The sequence below is a fragment of the Argiope bruennichi genome, chromosome 1 (assembly GCF_947563725.1).
Source record: "Argiope bruennichi chromosome 1, qqArgBrue1.1, whole genome shotgun sequence".
NCBI lineage: Eukaryota > Metazoa > Arthropoda > Arachnida > Araneae > Araneidae > Argiope > Argiope bruennichi.
The window spans coordinates 137,568,890-137,589,816 of NC_079151.1; the positions used below are offsets into that span (position 1 = coordinate 137,568,890).

A 20,927-nucleotide genomic window follows, 5' to 3' on the forward strand; every position below is an offset into this window, starting at 1 on the left:
AAATGGTGAAGTGTGAAATTTGCATCAATCTAAAATTTCATTCCTATTGAATATAGAAAAATTATTCAAACTATAAAAATGATACAAAGTTTTTTCAAATTATGCAAGTGATAGGAAGATTATTTAAAGTATGCAAATAATAGAAAAAGTCTTCAAATGATACTAATTATTGATTTATAATAAAAAAACAATGTAGCATGTCAATTTATCTAATTCAGTTTTTCTAATGTGATTCTCAGAATATTTCCAGGTATTATAAAAATACGTTAGTTTGTTTCCAAAAAAGTTCAACAACATATGCTAAGTCTCTTCATTTTTATCACCAATTTAAAAATAGTTTATTAGAAATGTCATTATACTTCGTGTGATTATGTTTCAGAAATAGGAAAGAATAATAGTTGTAGATGCATATTATTGTGATTAATAAAAAAAAGAGTTTATTATGTATTTCATAGCGACTGAAACTAATTTTAACAATCAACACATAATAATGAATTTTACTATACAGTGAATCTTAAAAACTATCCAATGAATGTGCACACTATGATGAATAATTTCATGATCTAAAGGTATATCTAATAAAATATGCGTTCGATTCAGCGAATTAAGAGTTTTATTTAAAGAAAATATACAATTTGTTTTAAATGTTCAAATGTAAATACGATTATGATTATTTTCTGAAGATTTATTGTTCTGTGCTTTTTTTTAACTATGATACTCTCAATATATGAACCAAAATTCAATATTTAGTAATATGATATATTACTAAATAGTTGGTAATTTTGGTTTATTTATTATCTGAAACATTTCCAAAGGGTCAATTCCCACTTATAAAAAAGCATCAGTTGCACTTCTTCAATTCAGTTTTCAAATCCACTACTCATTTTTTTGCTTATAGATAATATCATTGAATGACATCTGCAATATTATTTGTCACCCTTTTATGAAGTCAAGTAAATAGACATCATATCAATATATCGCTAAATACTCTTTTGGGACTTTTATTGAAAGACACTGCATGAAGAAGAATGAATAATTTTGAAAACAATTCATAAAAGAGTTGAAAATTAATGCTTTTTGAAAACATATAGCTTTATTTGTTAAAAAATGCCAATAAAGAACAGAAAAATCTGACAGATAAAATCGAGTTATTCTAATATTATCGTTTTAAACTAACATAAAAAGTATTTTAAATATTAAAGCACAAAAGAATTCGTAGTCGAAACATAGAATCGTTCTCCCATTGGTCATCAGATTTTCTTTTGTTGAGGAACTTTACGCTGCAAAAGATATAGAAACAAAAAAGTGATTATTGTATAAAAAGAAGAAAATATTACAAATGATTCAAAGAACGGATTTATGTTTTATAAAATAAAGCTAAAGCATGACATAAAAGGAACATGGCATAAATCGCTGTGGGAAATACTATAAAATTTGGCGTTTAAATACGTAAATTATATGAACAGGTACGAGCTTTCAATAAAAAAATATCCATAGGGATATTTTTCCCTATTTGGCGTTTAAATACGTAAATTATGTGAACAGGTACGAACTTTCAATAAAAAAAATATCCATGAAACGATGAACGGAAAATGTGGTCATATAGGAATTAAAAGCAGGAGCTAAAATGTGTTTTAATGTAAAATCAGATGGCACGTGAGGAACATGAAGTAACGATAATCAAACTGGCCTTAAAAGAAATATAACTATTTGCCGGATTCACACTCGGCCAGTAGGCAATGTATGCGCAGACAAGGACTGATTCATGTTTGACACAATTTCGTAAGTATTCCATACTTCGTTAAAAATTGCAGTTTAATTTTTCTTTTTCACTGCGTATCGTATTAAAATAATAGATATTTAACTAGTAATCATGATAAAATAAAAATAAAAAAGTTAACGCACCTAAATTTAGAAAACTGTAGAAAAAAATGTAAAAGAAAAAAAACACAACCTCTTATCAGAAAGAACAAAGAGAAAAAAAAATGACGGAATTAAACTATGAGTTAACAATTCTTTCAAGCCAAAACTTTGCCAAATTCTACAAAGCATGCACACTAAAAGAAAAATACAATACAGCGGCATGCTGTTGTACCGTCGATACAAGTACTTGCCATCGGCCGAACGATATTTTTCAGCCTTTCAACGCATGCGCTGCCTACTGGCCGTCTTATAAAAGGCCGAATGTAAGCCCGATAATATATATAAGATGAAATTTCTATTATTAGCTATATAATATTTACCTCCACATCTATTTTTACATTCGTCTTCAGTCTTGAAGTTGTTTAGATTACCACCGCATCCACCGTAGATAAACTCCTTGCACTGGCTGGCTTCTGGGTCGTAGTAATAACGAGGGAAGTATCCTCTACACATACCACTATCCGGGGCTTTTTCACAATCATAAGCAGCTGAAAAATGTGATTTGCGTTTATTTGAATATATTTGGCAAAGCTTTAGGATTAAGCTGTTAGGCATATTAGTTTGTTTTACAAAACTCTCGATAATGAAGGGGGGCGAGAAGTAGGGAATATAAAAAATTATGATAATATAAGTACAATGTTTAAAGTTAATAAACAATAACTCGAGGGAGGGGGGGGAGTTGTTGGGGACGTTACCACACAGAGTGTAAGAGTGAAGTGGTGTTTTTGAGGTATCCCTCGTAAATGAGAGGGACACGGAAGAAACATGATGCGAAATGAAATAAACACTTGCAGCCTGTGCAGTGGCTGGTCTGTTGACCTGGTTCATCAGTTTTCCAAATTTTGTTCAATATATTTGAGAATAAAACTGGTAAAATTGTTTTTGATATTTACGCTTATAACTCTGTCAAAGTTTTATTTTAAACCAATTCTTCAAAATAGAAATAAATGAACATTCATGACAAATCTAGAAGTCATCGGATTTCTTATGTAATAAAAATTCGCGAAATCGCACCAGTGAATGGTATGTTTTTTAAAAATAATTCTGCATATATAGATAGTACATATTTTTATTTTAACCACATGCATTTTCATAAAACTGGGAATGGCCATGTTAATATGGTTAATGGGGCAGGCAGCTAATATTCGATTAATTTAATCTTATCAAAGAAACATCATGAATTAAATCTAATCACAACAAAAATATATAAAAACAGGGTTTTAATAAAATAAGTAAAAATAACACAATAATGATAGAGCATTCTGATTAGTTAGTTATACTTCAAACTGGTGAAATTGTCAGGTTGGCAACGAAAATCGGTGAAATTTCATCAATTGTTGAATTTGAACATTTAATATAATTTGCATGATCTCTAGAAATAAAGAAAATGGGTTTAGATGATCACTAATGATGTATCGAGGGTTTATAAGCTTCTATGTAAGTACAAGGCGTTTATATGAAGCATTGAGGGGTCATAAGCATTTATCCTTCCGTTCACATAAAACTATAATGACTCGTTTGAGAAGTTTAAGAGCTCCCACCATATAGCCCAGACTCATACCTTCATACTTTCATCTGTTTGATTCTTTAAACAGGTTTGTCAGCAATCAAGAGTTTGACTTTAGTCGCCAGCCTCCAACGGGTTGATGGCCTTCTATAAGACCGAACTTTTCAAACTGATCGAGCCTTAGGACAAATACCTCAATAAAAATGGGAATTATATCAAAAAGTAACAAAGTTGGTTATAAAATACTTTCATTTCTGTTTCATAATGGCACTCATTGAATTTTTTATTATTGTGTTAATAATTATGCATATTACTTATTGATATCCCCTTGTCAAAAGCTTTCAAAAGAAATTTAAATTTTTGAAATCGGTTTAGTTTCTTTTCTAAGATTTCTAACAACGGCGTACAAAAACATATAATATGTTCATTTGGAAAAAATAATATCGAGCTTTTTTGTCAAAGAAGACTTTCTATGTTAAAAAGAAATCCCGTCTGCATTCTAATAGATTTAATAAATTTACTAATTTATTTTCCGGAAAATATGTTGGTCACTTTCTTTTACAAGAATTATAAAAATGAATAGTAAATATTTTATACAAAATTACCTGGACAGTCTTCTGGCTTAATACAATCGGAAGAAAATTCATTATCTTGAAGAAGAACGTAACCCTCCTTGCACATGCAGCCATAATTCAATTTGAGCGTGCAAAATGCTGGCGGTACTACGAGCGAGAGGCATGATTCCGGGCAGTCGCCAAAATATCCAAGTGTTTTATTCGCTGGACAGTTGTCAGAAACTAGAAAATGCGTATAAAAAGAATTGGATGCAAGTACACATATGTCTACAAATTCTCTTATATGTAAATGATTTTTAAAAGAATGATATTGGTAATTCCATAATTAAATTGCGGCTGAATAAAACTCTTTGCTTATAATAACTGTGTGTGTGGGTGTGTCAGTGTGTATGTGTGTGTCAGTGTGTGTGTCAGTGTATGTGTGTGTGTGTCAGTGTATGTGTGTGTGTGTCAGTGTGTATGTGTGTGTGTGTCAGTGTGTATGTGTGTGTGTGTGTGTGTCAGTGTGTATGTGTGTGTCAGTGTGTATGTGTGTGTGTGTGTGTCAGTGTGTATGTGTGTGTCAGTGTGTGTGTGTGTGTGTGTGTTAGTGTGTGTTTTATCATGTGTGTGCGAGTGTGTGTGTTAATGTGTCAATGTGTGCATGTGTGTATTGTGTACTTAGAAGAAAAATCTTTTGAAACTTTAATTTGAATTTATTGACAATTAACCCTTGATCTACGATTTTACCTAATTCCTTGTTAGATGACACATCCTATTTCGAACATTTATTATTATTTTAATTTTTATAATATGAGATGCTGTAGTGTTTTAAAATTATTTGCATTTTAAATCACTTATTACTTTCACTCAATTGCAGATTTAAAATTAAAAATGCAATAATTCGATCATGGCATGTGTCAGACTCGCTGTTGCATGCGAAGGGGTTAAACGAAATTTTGGAGTTGTCAGCAATAACCATAAAAATGTTACAGTAAAAAAAAATTTGCATATCAATTCAAAATTTAAAAAATTAAACTTTTATTGAAACCGCATAATTTTTTTAAAATTTTTAATGAATCTCGAAAAATTGCTTTATATATTTTCCAACAGTATATTCATAAAAAATTAAATTAAAATTTAATCTGCAAGAGCGCGTTACGAGTGCAAGAGATAAATTATCTTTTGTCAACGTCATCTTGCCAATATTTTTTTTTTCCTATGTCAAACTCTATTATCGCATTATTCAAAGTTTCACTATTTAAGCACCAACTAAAAAAAAACCTATCATATGTTTTACTTTAAATGACACCTTATTCATTTGGGTTATTTTCTTAAATTTTGCCCTAAATATATTGTATTTCCATTATTTCGTGAAGAATTTCAGAAAAATTTATTACTTTGGAATGACAACTAAAAACCGTTTTAAATATATTTTATCACCCTTTAAATTAACTGATTTTATACAAACAATTGAATTTTATAAGGCAAATAGTCCCCCAAATTGGATTTGGATCTATCTTCTGGCATTTCATATTGAATAATTCTTCTCCCTACTCTTACATTTTTTTACGAACGTACTTTGTTCGATTAAACAATTTTATTATTGGATTAGCTCAAGTTAAATCACTTTAATTTCAAAAGTAGACTCCAAATATTAAAGCAGAAAATTAGAGAGAAAATTGAGCAGAAAATTAGAGCTTAGTTATATTAACGACCCATTTTAAAACAACAGTAGGCCTATTTTGGGATGGACCTCATAATTTTGAACTGCGGTCAGATGATGAGGACGACATTTGATCACGACGGATTTAATGTTCACCAGACCCGCTCACATGACGATTCTTTAGTGGAATCGGATCTCACCCCTAAAACCCTCCGGTTCCGATGCCGAGGCCTTATCCTCAGACCACCGCCCCCTTCCCCAGTAACTTAGAGAGGTATATATTACAATGATTGTAACATTAGAAAACTTAAATAGTACGAGTTTCATTATTGACAATTTTTTTAATACTTCGTTGTGAAAGCCATTCTGACTGAGTTATCCACAAAAGATTCAATTGAAATATTACAATAGCTGATACTTCCGACAAATCAAATGGACGCCATAGGTGTTAAGAATACAATTAAAAAAATTATGCTTTTATGCGCTTTTCGACAGATGAAAAGATCAGTTGTATGTCACATATTATCTTTAACTTCGTTTATCATAAATTCATTAAATAGAAAATACAAAAAGTCTTTGGTGTAATTAAATATATTCACAGGAATATTGAACAAGGGCGTAGAAATTAATAATATTACCCTACGTTGGAGGTATTATCCAGTCAGTTAAAGAAATTAAATACAGGGTGTTTATAAAGTCCCGGACCCATTTTGATATTTAATAACTCATAAAATAATGAAGATATAAACAAACTTATGGCATTTATTGATGGAATAATTCATATATTTTCCTTTTCAGGTTTGAATATTTTTACTTTTGTAAATATCGTCTGCGCGTGTGGTTAATTTCAGATAATTTCATTTTCCAGTCTAAATATCTGTACTTTTCTAAATATCGTCTGCTTATTAATTGCATTTTTCTCTCTTTTGTTTTTGGCAACTATTGCAATGTTATGTTTAGTTTTGATGTGTTTGTTCTATGTAGTACTTTTGTATGTGATGTTTTATTCGAGCGGATATTAAGGAGAATTCATACAACACAAGAGAAAGCAAATGTTCTATGGTGGTTCATAGAAACGAAATCGATAGTGCAAGCACAGAGAAATTTCAGAAGAATTTACCAAAAAGATCCTCCATCCAACAACAGCATCTTGCTTTGGAAAAAGAATTTTCTAGAAATTAGAAGTATTCCCCACAAAGGGATTCCCCAATGGTTAAGGTGTGCTGCGGACTAATGCACGACCGAGTCAATGGGCCTTTCTTTTTTACAGAAAAGACGGTCTCATCAGTCGTATACTTAGACATATTGGAAAACTTCGTATTTCCACAACTAGAAGAGCTTCAGCCACATGTCTTTTTGCAACAAGATGGTGCACCACCTCATTGGGGTACCATCGTTCGTACTTCTTTGAATGACCATTTTCCAGGAAGATGGATTGGGCGAGGAGGTCCAATTCCTTGGCCACCCAAATCACCTGACATAACGCCGTTGGGCTTATTCCTTTGGGGGTTTGTAAAAGACAACGTTTTCAGGAGGAGAGTGTCGAACATTGATGACCTAAAAGCCAGAATTACAACCGCAATAGGCTCTGTGGATGCCGACATGCTTGCCGCTACCTGGCGTGAAATTGACTATCGACTTGATATTCTCCGTGCAAAGAAGGGGGCACACGTGGAAGTTCATTGACAAGGGTCGTGAAACTTTTTGAGTCTATTTAACCATTTATGTTATTAATATTAATCTATCTTTATTATTTTATGAGTTATTAAACATCAAAATATGTCCGGGACTTTATAAACACCCTGTATTTGGAAGTAGTAATTGGTACTATCCAAAGAGCAAAAGCTAGAAAAACATTATAACGTCAAAATTATACACGTACTAGCTGGTACCAGCACGTTGCTGCCACAGAAGAAACTATCCAAAGAGCAAAAGCTAGAAAAACATTATAACGTCAAAATTATACACGTACTAGCTGGTACCAGCACGTTGCTGCCACAGAAGAAATGATTTTGGAAATATTGCTTGAAATTTGAAATAGATATTTTATTTCTTTAGGAATGATAGAAAGATATATTTATTATTTATTTTCTTGTCAATAATGAATAAATTCATTGAAATTAAACGATATATAAAGGAGAAGAATAAATAATATATATTCTATTTTTTTAAACTTTATTACTCAAGTATATTTTTGGCTAGACAATATTTCTTCAGATAAAACAAACAACTTTCTTGGCTATTCGACTCGTGAGTATCCAACATATAATTAGACATGTCAAAAACACGGATTTTATAGATTCAGTCTGCACTTGAAGAATTTACCTTGCGCCTTGTTGAAGTTGAATGAGGAAATACAATCGTTGCAAATGAGGATCGTCGAATGAGTAAATGCAATCAAAAGGCATGTCGGTGGGAATAATGAGAATGCGTGGAATGAGCACATCTTCCCCATTCGACTTTCCGTTAAAAATAGTTGCATAGATTCTTGCCGCATGTTGATCTTAAGATTCAGAAACAAGTGAATTTGCAATTCATAAACAATTTGCTTCTTTGTTCGCTTGTCTTTCCTCGTTTGTTTGAGGAACTTGAATTTACTTATTTCTTTTGTCAATTTCAAAATAATATTCAATTATAGAAACTTATGAAATGGTTTGTTCATAAATTTTATTATGTTCAAAATAAATATCAATAATGCCTATACTATAGCTATAACAATTGCTCAAGTGCAACCAATAAGTTGGCAAAGTTTTATCGCAATCGGATGAACAGTAAATACGAACAAACAAATGTTCATTTTTATATATTAGGTTACAGAATGTAATGCAATAACATCTTTCTATTCAAAATTATAATGCACTATTTTCCTACTTAAAATGAATTATTTTTATTTTGAAAAGCTTTCTCCCTTCGTCTATTTAATAAATTGAAAGATTAAAGAAGTTCTAGTTGAAGTCCTTAATAAGCAATAACATTTACTTACACGTATTAAAGGAAAATATCTCTTCCTTTTAGAGAGAATGACAATTAAAAATTTCTTTTATTAACTCGCATAAACATGTTACTTCTCTCTTCATTTATATATAATTTTGCATTAAATAGAAACCATTTTTACTTCTATTTGAGACTTAATATACTAACATAATAAAAATTAATTAATTAAAAAATTAATTAATTCTAAACGAAATTAATTAATTATTTTTTTAATTAATTAATTAAAAAATGTATTAATAATTAACATTAATAAAAATTTTATTTTATAAAAGTGAAAACTATTTTACTGCAAATCAAAAGAATATTCAAAGAAGTAATTAATTAAATCTGAAATTGTTCATAATATTAATTTTGCACACTAAAATTTCCCTTCAAAATAATAATAAAAAATAATAAGCTATACTTACTTTCAAATGCAAAGACAACTGCAATCAAAACAAAAAGAATGCAAACTTTCATAGTTATATTTTTTCCTCTCTTAGAATTTTAAAATTCGACTAAATTTAAGGTTTAAAACCAGATATAATTTGTTTCTTATTTAATTCTTATTTGTTGAATAGATTATAACACGAATGAATACTATACCACGAATGAAGACTACCAGACCAGCAAACTGTACAGGGTATAAGAAATTTTGAATTCAGTAAAAAATTAATTCAGTAAATAATATAACTTGATACAAAATATCAAGACGTGTGTATGATATATTCCCTAAATTCAATAAAAAATTAAACTTGAAAATTTGAAAACGAATGAATACTACCACGTGCAGTATTAACGAATTTGACTTCTCTGTGTACACAACGCGTGCTTTATGTCTCTATTAAAACCACACAGGAAACAAAACATGATTACAGTTTTATCAAACTGTAAACAAGTTATCGATAAAAAAAAGTCCTTGGTATTAATTGGCATTCCTAGAGATATAATACTGTTTAATGTATGCATTATATCGTAATTATTTCCGATTTTTTACTTGTGGTTTATATTTAATTATCTTTATATAGTACTGAAAGTTTTTCTTTACATCCGTAATTTTGTTTTCTATTTATACAATGAGGAATAAATATGCAATACAGGATATGATCTTTGCATTACTTATCAGGCACTGCCCTCAATATATATAGCCTGCTATGCAAAGTTGAATCATCACTAATACAATATTTATTAATTTTAATTGCAATTCCTATTAATGTAAAAAATTCTTTTTTTTATTTTAAAGCATTATTTTTTTTCTTTACTTTCTCGAATATAAAACTATAGAATGGCAAAATTTTTCAATAGTCAATAAACTCAATCTCGGTATTTTGACGAATCCCCACATTTCAGATTCCTTCGTTTCCCAAAATACATTTTTTGGCTTGATGTCTGTCTGACTGAGAATACGATAAATCAAAACCCGTTTTGAACTAGACGAATTCAATTTGATATATATAATAATAATAATTACAGTTTATATATTAATAATAATATTGATAATAAATATTGATTTATATATTAATAATAATTACATAAAATTTACAGTTTTCTATCACATTTTAAGGAAAATACATTCAGAGGAAACCTGCCTTTCCGGCTGTTTGAATATAAGTTAAAATGGTAGTTTCATAACGAAGAAAGCTATAGAGATAATATTTAATACACAAATTTCCCCTATAAAGTGTAGGTACCTGTTAAACATGAAGTTAATTTCATCCAAGACATGACTGTATGTCTGTCTATACTTTCACAACCATGTAAAAGATACAAATCTAAAACGTATTGACTTAAATTCATGAAATTTTGTACGTGGTTTTGTAATTTCAGTTGGCCACAAACTGAAAAATTCTGTTAAATTTTGGTTTCAGAAGTCTCTTATAAATCACAGTGTTATTGCCTAACTCGCGCAACGTTTTTTTAAAAATAAACCAAACAAGTTAAAATATTGTCTGTTTAATCCATAAAGATTGTTGTTTCAGCGATAATTTCAACTGATTAAAATAGGGTTATTAGCAAATAATGCAGAAGCTTGTGACATTTGACGATTTATCGCCAACTAAAGTTACAACTTAATTTCCAAATTATACATTATCTGAATTCTTAAGAATTGTCTTAATTAATTTAAGTGATTAGCCAGTTTAAACCGGTTTCACATTGACGATTAAACCGGTTTGACTTATTGACTTTGACGATATTTCGAAAAAACATGTGTATTTTTTCATCTCAAAACCGGTCGAGCTCCAAAACTTTGTTTGCCAGCTAGAAAAATTAAAAATAAAAGTTTTAAAAAATTATCATTATGTGTGTGTGTGTGTGTGTGTGTGTGTGTGTGTGTGTGTGTGTGTGTGTGTGTGTGTGTGTGTGTGTGTGTGTGTGTGTGTGTGTGTAAGCTTATTTTGGAAGAATGCAAGGCACGTCCACCACAGCGCTGCACAAAATCAGAAGTAAGGAAGGGAGGGCGTGACGCGAAACAAATGATCACTAGTCTTATATAACATGGGATTACCCGCCAAGTGGCGGTTGAATACACGTGTTGACGGGCAACGGAGAGATCATTTTCACTTGATACTCACCAATTTCAAATTTTTGAAGTGCTTATAATCAATATTTAACCAGTGTTTCAAACCAAGCTCTTATTTATAACTAATCTGAGATTGTTTTGATAATAAAAGCGATAATGAGTGGAGAAATTTAGAAGTGGGAAACATTTGCCTAAGATTAACATGTAAATTTGCATGATGATGGATATTTCCATCATACTGTTTTTTAATTATTTTATATATTTATACTAGGATTTTTTTGAAAACATTTTTTTTTCCTTTAATCTAGAGTATGAACTATATCACCCGGATTTATTTCACAATTTTTTTTTTCACAATTTATTTCAAAAAAATATCATGCAAAGTAGGTTTAAATATATCGAGTTTGGCATGAGATTTTGAGACTGCAATTATAGTTCTGTGTGGAATTTTGGTTTCAATTGGGAAAGAGAAAATGCATCTAAAACATAAATTCGCATTTGTTAAAAAAAAACACTAAAGCTGGTTCAAGAATGTTTTTGTATAACATACCTTAGAAGTATCTTGCACCGAAACTTCTAACCAATAAATGTATATAATTATAATGCAAATGTATAATAAATATTTCATCACTAATTTATTTTGCGAATACAGTAGACTCCCGAGTATCCGGCCTAATGTGACGAAAGGGCAGATTCGATAATAAAACAACAGGATAGGCCAGAGTTCAATGAACTCATTTTTGTGCCCACCAATACCAGAAGACAAAGTTTTTATCCACAACTGCACTGTTATAATACATATTTTCTCACTTCTAAGCCCTCCATTTATCTCAATGTGAACGCAGATGCGGCCCAGGGAATCATAGAAGCAGTTGCCTATAATGTGTAGAATTAAAATAGAAGGCTCTGTACTGGTGGTTTATATATGTTTACATACTGCACTGAACGTTTCAAGAATTTTTTATAGAAAAAGTAATTTAAAGCATATAAATTTTTCACATTTTAACATACATTTGAATATTCGAATTAAATGCAAGAAACATAAACAAAACATTAAAGTAAATGGTAGGCCTAATTCTTAAGAAAATTGTCTGAAACTGATTTTATTTTTCATTGATAAAAAATAACACAGATATGAAAATGTAACTCTAAGGTAAGAGTTAAAACTTAAGTTTTTAGTTACTGAAAAAGTCCTTAATAGATTAAAGCTTCTGCAACGCCTTGCTTTCCTCATATAATGATAAATGAAAATTAGGCCGGATAGTAGCTAACCGGATACTCGGGAATGTACAGTATGCGTATTCAAATGAATTACATGTGAATGATTATTTAAAATATTTATGTGTTTACGCAATAAAAATGTGAGTAACTTACTAAATAAAGAAATAAAAACTCACAGTGACAGATTTTTACACTTTTATTGAATGGAATTTAAATCATAAATTTAGTTACATTGCAAATGAACATAAGGTACCAATAATAATGAGAGAAGTGTTTCAAGAATTTCAAGCTGTAAAAGATAAAGAAAAATATTTAATAAGGTTCAAATCATACACACAATAAAGAATATAAAAAAAAATAAAAAAAAATAATTAGCTGTTATAGAGATGTAATATACACAAAGTAGCACAGAAAAAAATAAGACAACATAGCAGAAAACCACAAATCCACTTTTCATAGAGATGTTTTTAAATTAAATGCTAATGACAGAAGATATTTCTATTTCAAAAGTTTTAATAACATTTGAATACAAAAGAATAACATGAAATTCACCAAACAGTTTTATTGAGAAAAAGCGCTTTTTACGCTTATTTAATGTAATATTATGTGAAATTTTATCATCACAAAAGTAAAATGTTACCTATAATGTCAAATTTTTGCATATTTTATTGTATATGATTTTTTGATGCAGGACATTTTGATATAACAAAGGTATTAAGTATTGATTATTAAGATGTAGATGTACATTTTCTGCCTTTGTTTGTAATATCAATTTGAGCTGCCATTAAATCTCTTTGTGGTAATTTTAAAATAGTGACCAATAAATTTCTGTTCATTAATTTTCCACAGTTTTATTTATAGAGAGTGTTTCTAGTTTGCTACAATCGTAAATCATTCCAGTGTGTTACTTTTATTGATTGTATTAAATGCAGAATTTATATTATTCACTACTTCTAGGCGTCTCAGTAGTTTCTTAAACTAGGCGTTTCAATACAGTGTAAGGGTGGTAAGGTCTCGGTTCCGGAACTAGAGGGTTTAAGGCTCTATACCCGCGTCCAGCGAAGAACCGTCTTGTAAGCGGGTCTGGTGCAAGTTAAATCCGTCGGGGTCAAACATCCTGCCGCTGGTGAGGTATGGAAGTTTGGAGAGGGAGGTTCCAGCTCAGGTGTCGTCATCATGATCTGATCGGGGTTAAAATTACGAGGTGATTGTTATTGGCTTAATTCTATGTTACTATGTTATTAACTAAATAACATAGTAACATATCATTAATTGCAGTATTTATAGCAGCATGACAGAGAAATGTTAAAAATTTGCTAGCCACCATAAAAAAGAAATTTTAAATCTTATATGGATCTTGTATGAGTGACAATCATTATTGATTTGACGTGCCCGGTGAGAAATGCATTTTATACAGTCACTCATACAAATTAACATAGGGAACAAAATATCTTTAAAAAATGATACACAAAGTTCGTCGCCCATAAAAATAGAACTGTTGTGTTGCAACTTACTTCATCTTATGGACATTCTTCGGGTCTGATACAATCTGAAGTGAAAACCTGGTCCTCCCTCAGAACGTAACCGGCCTTGCACTTGCAGCCCCAGTTCAACTTCAGTGTGCAAGCCCTCACTGGGTGCTCAAGAGAATAGCATGAGGCTGGGCAATCGCCAAAGGAACCGTACTCTTTATTCGGTGGGCAGTCCTCCCTCGAGACTAGAACGAAGTGTTTAGAAATATAAATAAATAAACAAATAAACATAATAGAAATATAAAAAAAATATATAAACAAGCTTCTAATAAACAAATCATGATCTAATAGAAAACACGTTTTAAAAAATGTGGAAATCTATAAGGTGTACTATATTGTTCATTTAAACAATTTTGAATCTGACTATTGTGGCATCATTATATTCCTGAGCCATAAAAGCCTTACATTTTCCTGAGCCATAAAAAACTAAGCCCTATACTTATGTGATAGATAAGCAAGTAAAAGAAATGGTCGAAATGAAATTATCAAGAAATGCACTGACCAGTTTGGTGAGTGTTGGGGAAGGGGGAGTATCATACGTATTGAGAAGCAGATCTTATGCTAAGAAGAAAAAGTCTAAGAATTTAAAAATGGAAATAAAAATCAAATAATGAATCTGGTCTGAAGAATTTATCAAGTTTCACTTTCAGGAAGTAATTTAAAACAAAATCCTCAGATCGATTTCATTTTTTTTCGTTAATTCTTCATTTCATGTTCATCCCTATTTCTTATACACTTTAATGTTCAGGGTTTTTCTACTTGGAATAAATTATACGTTAAATTATTTTTTAGATGTCAAAGCATTTGAGCGCTATAATTCTAATGTTTACAAAAACAATTGCATTGTTTGTTTCTTTTTTAAAATTTTTTCTTTAATTCTTCATAAATTTCTATTTAGTAAGTTTTCCTGCAACATTTAGTCGCATACATTTGCATACATTTTTGCTGCATACAAATAAAATAAGCGTTGCATATAATGTAGCATTCACACATTTCATTCCATAATCAGAGAACCCATGAACCTGTACCCCCAGTGGTATTGTCTCGGCATGGAGAACTTTGTGGCTGTGACAGATTTATACGTATACCAGCCCCCACGTACACGGGGAATGCTCAGCCGGAGGGATTCGAACTCGCAACTCAAAGGATGCGAATCCAACGCTCTACCAACCAGGCAATCCCTGAACCGCACATCTTATACAAAATTAAGTTATGGACATCTCTACAATAAATATACTTCCTCTACAGTTCTATTCCAGAATTCTACTATTGTAAATATTTTTCATAATATAATTGTAGAAAATATTAATATTCTCTAAAATAAGAGAATAAAACTCTCCAGAGCTTGAAACAGTATAAAAAAGAAGTGACTCCGGAAGAAATATATATGATGTTAGGCCGGTTGATGAAGCCCCTCATAGTCATGTCAAATTCCTACAGCGAATTTTATTTTCGGTTGCAGGAAGAGGGATTTATAACATTGAATCATTTAGTGAATTAAAAATAATAATATTTAAACCCAAATATCTGCATATTGTCAATACTAAACATCCAGACATCTACTAAAATCAGCACGTCTATTAATAAGAAAATAAGAGAATATAGGGGATGTGTTGCAACAGCAATGATGTAAAGAAACAAAAATCCTTTTTTGGTTATATGGATCTCTTCGGATTTGCTACCTATGTGAATTTACTTCCAATTGCTGTTGGTTCATTGACAAGGCTTCAAGATCTACCTAATGGATCAAGGTATCAAAATGAATCTGAAGAATTCAAATTCTTTATTTAGTCACCAGTCTGATTTGCTAGATAAAAGTTTTAAATATTCAGAACTATAAGTTGCATTAAACAATATCCTGCTCAGGATAATTACCAGCTTTATTAGATGGATAAAGATAGTAAAATGAATCTGAATGATCACCAAAGAATTCAAATTCTTTATTTAGTCGCCAGTCTCATTTGCTAGATAAAGGTTCTAAATATTCTGAGCTGTACGTTGCATTAAACTATAGCCTGCTTATACATTATTAATCTTATACGTTATTCGCTTAGTCTTGTTGTGAAAAATAATCAAATTTGTGTCAAAATAACTCTTCGGTAGCTTTTAGGAATAAATCAGAATGTCTATATATTAAAATACTATCACTTGTGGCACAGAAACCGTTGTTATTTCTTGTTTATTGCTGAATGGCAACAGTCAAACTTACCTCTACATTCACTTTTCAGACTGCATTATTGAAAATTTTTACAGTTACATTTAATTCAATGCTTCACTAATTATTGAAGCTGCAAAAGTCAAGAAATAGGCTCCAACAGAAAGTTTATTAAGCGCCAAAATACACTTAACCGTCGCTACATAATTCGAATTAATTAACTACTCTACACAAATCGTTTAAAAAGCATATAATCTGCAGGAATAAACTGGTCGTCAAAGATGGCTAGTATGTACTAAAATATGATGCGGATTTACAATTTCAGTAGCAGGTCCCCACTTTATTTTAGTCCAATATAATTCTTAATTACTGAATTAGTACATACACTAAAGAATAAACCAAAAGGACTTAATTTGATGAGTTTGATCCAAATTTCTTAATAGATCTTCAATTATGGTGATCACATCATATGACACATTTCAATTTTTCGATTTCAAAAGCTTTTAGTACCATATGATGAAGTTTATGAAGCTATTCAAAAGCAAGTAGTTTGTAATTTTAAAAAGTTCCCAATAACCATTGTATAATTTGTACAAATCATAGTGAAATATAGAAACCGTTTTTTATTAAAAAATTTATAAAGTCGAAGCATAATGTATAAAACCATGGAAAAACTAATATGAATGCTCTATGTAACTTGGTATTTTAATCACATTGTTATAGAAATCGTCATACACATACAGATATGCAGATTTTATATAATCGAAGTTCGTCCAAAATTGAATAGAAAATGTACAATTTTGAGTATAAACACCATATATTTGATTTCATTCATTAAGCATAATATGTACTTCAGCCATATAGATATAATATGGTGTTCACAGACATATATATTCTGAAACATGATTTTAACAAGATATCTTTTTTCTGAAACAAGAAGATCTATATAGTATACATTCATCAAAATCTGAAGACCGAAATTTTTAATAATCATAATACCCATTTCCCATTGTTAAAAGTAAATCAGGCTTTGACAGTCGAAATAATTAAGTTACAAAAACATTGTGCACATTAAAAAATAAACACTTTAAACCTCAAATTAATATAAAATAATAATTTTTGGAAATGCCCTCGCACTTACTACTGCTTGCAGCTGCAACCGCCACCAAGAGAAGAGCAATGAAAACCTTCATGTTTAAGCTTCTGTGAGTAACGAAAACGGTCTGCGAATCGTCCTTTTATTACAGTTTTCATGAGAGTTTGTTTTATCTTCATGATATTCGGTTTGATAAAAATGTTGAGAAAAAACACCTGCATATCTTGATTATCTGAAATCTTGAAATACAAGGTTAAATATGCTTTTTTAAGTGTGCATGAAATTACTTTTTAAAAATTATTTAAATTTAAATGCAGAATTTCATCATTTACAATAAAAATATCGATATATATCAACATTAGTAAAATAAATAAATAATTTTTTAGAATGGTAATTCTTAGCTTTTGAAATATACAATCATTTAAGGAAATGTTGGACATAAACTCAAAATACATCTGAAATTGACTATAAATAACAGAAAAAAAAGTATTTAGTAGCCGCAAAATTAAATTTTATTCTTTTAAAGATGGAGAGAGTTTAAAAATATATATAACCATTTTTTCTAATTGCATTTATATTCTAAAACATTTAAATAATATATATTATAATAAACATTTAAATAAATTATATTATATTATGTTTATACTGAAGTATAATATTATGATTGAAAACATAAAAAAAATCTATACAGAAAAATCAATTAGAAAATTCTCACTTTGCAAACATAAAACAAATTCACTATAGTAAAAGAGTAATTTAGTAAATAAATAAAATATTCATAAATTTATGAAGGTTTTCAAAATTGTTTAATAAATATAAAAAAATTACAAAACTATTCGAATAAAAACAAGAAATTTATAATTTTAAAAAATTCAATAAAATATAAATTGTATATAAAAATGCACAAACTATTTCTTCATAAAAAATTCCGAGGGCTAAAATAAAATGTGCTAAAGCATGTTAAATACATATGAATGCTTCATGTAATTAATTACCTTAATCCTGTTGTTATGTGAATTGTTGGGAGAGTCAACGTGACTGTAATATAATTTGTTTCATAATTGAAAATGACTTCGTATTCCACAAATCAAATCACTAATGAACAAATTTATTCCACGAATCAAATGAATCAAGTCAATAATCAAATGATTTCACTCGAATAACAAATACATAGCCAATAGATACATACAAAGAGCAGGACTTGTAAATATTAGCAACACAAAGAAACAGCAAATGAGGATAAATAATGACAATAGCGTTCAACGACCACTAAGCTTTTAACTCACTCTTAAGCCAGACAAAGCCTCGCTTTTAAGCCATTTAACAAACTTAAAGACAGACAGATATCAGTTCATCGCTTCATATTTTGGGGATTATATAGATTTTCTGATAGGTCGTCACATGGCATGGAATTTTCCTACAGGATCTTCAGATCTTCCTAAGAAATAGACCATAATGCTTCTATTTTCAAAAATCTTCATTTTTGTCGCCAGAGTCGCCGAGTTTGTCGCCATAATCGGGGATTATTGACATGGCTTCCATTTAGCATATGTTAAAGATCTCTGTGTCAATTTCTCTGACTAATAGGGTTGGAAAGTGGTATAACAGATTCGTAAAAATATTCATACTATATTTCTATAATAAATGAACGATAAGGATTTTTTTGTTGTTGTTTATAGCACTTCACGCTTTGAGGACTTTTGCATTTGCTTTCGACATTCAGATTTTTTATTTTATAAAAAAATTACTATCAACACAATGCAATACAAGATTTTATCACATAGTACAACGACACAAATTTTGTATTGTTAAACTGTGAGATCTTAATAACAAATTTGTAAATTTCTAGCAGATTCTGAACGTATCCATTCAAGAGAAGGGTCACTGCCTAACAGCTGAGTACAGGTGAAAATGAAAACCACAAGACGTTAAAATCATGGCGGATAAAATTTCGTTCACAGATTTAGCATCTAAAGCATAGATCAGTATATCAAATTTCAAATAAATCTGTGAAGGGGTGGTCGTTTGTCGGTCTATTAATTTCCATGCATGAAAACGCAATAATTTAACCCTTAATTGGGGAAATGAAAATTCAGGACTTAACTGGGTAGGCGCGGTCTTTACACACAAATCAAATTTTCTAATGAATGTATTAGTATGAAAAACTGCCAATATATTTTGCAAATATTTTTCTTGATATATAAATATGTTTTAGAAATTTTTCAAACTATATTATGTTTGAAAAAAAGTGAATGCGTTGGGTCACACATTTTCTTCTCAATTTACATGTTACAACAAATAATATTCTTGAAAAAACTTTTTACTTTTTAAATCATATTTATTTTTCCAGTATGCAAAAGTATTTAGAAAACAATATAATAGAAAATTCAACAATTATATGAAAAAAATGACAATGGGTAAAATTGCCCCTTTTTTTATCGGCACCATTTCTACGCAGAAACTTGTGAACATTTGTAGCATGGTTTTCAAGGGCATTTTAAACATAATTTAAGTACTACTATAAAATTCAGTCTGTAAATTCTGTGGATATTTCTCTTGCTATATTTATGCATTTCAGAATTTTTTCAAAATACATTATCACTAGAAAAATTAATTATATTTGAACAAATATATAAGAATAAGTTGAAAATGTGATCTTTCATAGAAAAAGTCTTCTGTACATCACTAAAATCCCTTTTCACTTCATTTAAAAATATCTGGAGCTCTACTTCATAACGACGATCATTAGGTTGGATGGTATTTTAACAAAATAGTTTTAAAGTAATAAAATATTGATATATTTTGTTATTCATAGCATGTCAATTAAATAGTAAGTGAATTTCATATTCTTCTTTCATTCGACTATTCATCATATTTATTATATATGGCACTTTTACTCCCGCTTCAGCCTCAATAGTTTAGTTATATTAAAGTCCAGTTTTAAAGCAACACTAGGGCTATTTTGGGAAAGACCTAGTAATTTTGAACCGCAGACAGACGATGAGGACTGTATCTCTTCGTCATAGAACATCGAAGAAAAGAGAGAAAAGCATAGCGCAATTAGTTCTACAAAGCGAATCACCCTGACATCATTGCCAAATTTCTCCCCTTTTCAAATGTGATTGACTGAATACCCGTGGCGCTTTCTTTATTCATTAGATGGATTTGGCAATCTTCCAGATGGATTTGGAGAGGACGGGGAGGGATTCAGGGGTATCTTTTTTTTGGGAGAGGAGAAAAAACACTCGAAAGATGTTCACTATTTTGTATAACAAATCCCTTTAGTACACGGCTTGTCACTGAAGCTTTTGAGGGCGGGGGATTTTCCTTAATTTTGAAACATAAGCTCAGCTATTCTAGTATTTTGAGGTACCTGAACTAAAATGATCTTAGAAATAAAGATCTAAAGGTCCAGTATTCGTCTCATCTGAACTCTAGTTTTAGTTCCAGTTTCATTTCTGGCCTCTGGTGTTGTCCACTTATAACGATCTCCAGGTATATAATTTGGGGGTTATGAAATTGTCACTTGATCAAGGAGAAGGGCATTCTGTTCCGAATACTTATTTTTAGTTGTATCTAATACTTAATAGATACCTTTAATACCTAAGTTGCAATGTGATTACCCATGTCAGTAGTTGCCGAAATCCTCACGGTATTTCCCCAAGGTATCATTGTTTACATTGTGATCACATGATGCGTTGGGAGGGCATGCGCCAACAAGGAAAAGCATTCTGCAATTAGTTGAAAAAGCTCTTTCAGTCCTTTCAGGGAAAGTTTCA

The 20,927-nt window shown here is 30.3% G+C and overlaps 1 protein-coding gene and 1 long non-coding RNA gene across 2 annotated transcripts; both read right to left on the reverse strand.

Moving 5' to 3' along the window:
• Positions 1-1,125: 1,125 nt before the first annotated feature.
• Positions 1,126-9,460, reverse strand: LOC129969156 (four-domain proteases inhibitor-like). The gene is made up of 4 exons (XM_056083626.1): positions 9,052-9,460; positions 4,036-4,227; positions 2,244-2,411; positions 1,126-1,280 (listed from the first exon to the last, which is right to left on the reverse strand). Exons 1-4 carry the CDS (start codon positions 9,101-9,103, stop codon positions 1,276-1,278), a joined length of 417 nt encoding a protein of 138 aa, XP_055939601.1. The 5' UTR covers positions 9,104-9,460; the 3' UTR covers positions 1,126-1,275.
• A 3,083-nt stretch (positions 9,461-12,543) lies between these two features.
• LOC129970143 (uncharacterized) lies at positions 12,544-17,312 on the reverse strand. The gene is made up of 3 exons (XR_008784744.1): positions 17,194-17,312; positions 13,880-14,082; positions 12,544-12,654 (listed from the first exon to the last, which is right to left on the reverse strand). It is a non-coding gene; the product is annotated as an uncharacterized LOC129970143 (long non-coding RNA).
• Between the last annotated feature and the right edge of the window lie 3,615 nt (positions 17,313-20,927).

Excerpts from the sequence above, each read along its gene's own strand:
- LOC129969156 (XM_056083626.1), bottom strand. The coding sequence starts at position 9,103 with ATGAAAGTTTGCATTCTTTTTGTTTTGATTGCAGTTGTCTTTGCATTT. Across the intron at positions 4,228-9,051 it reads AGTTGTCTTTGCATTTGAAA|TTTCTGACAACTGTCCAGCG; the intron begins GTAAGTATAGCT and ends CGCATTTTCTAG. Across the intron at positions 2,412-4,035 it reads TAAGCCAGAAGACTGTCCAG|CTGCTTATGATTGTGAAAAA; the intron begins GTAATTTTGTAT and ends CACATTTTTCAG.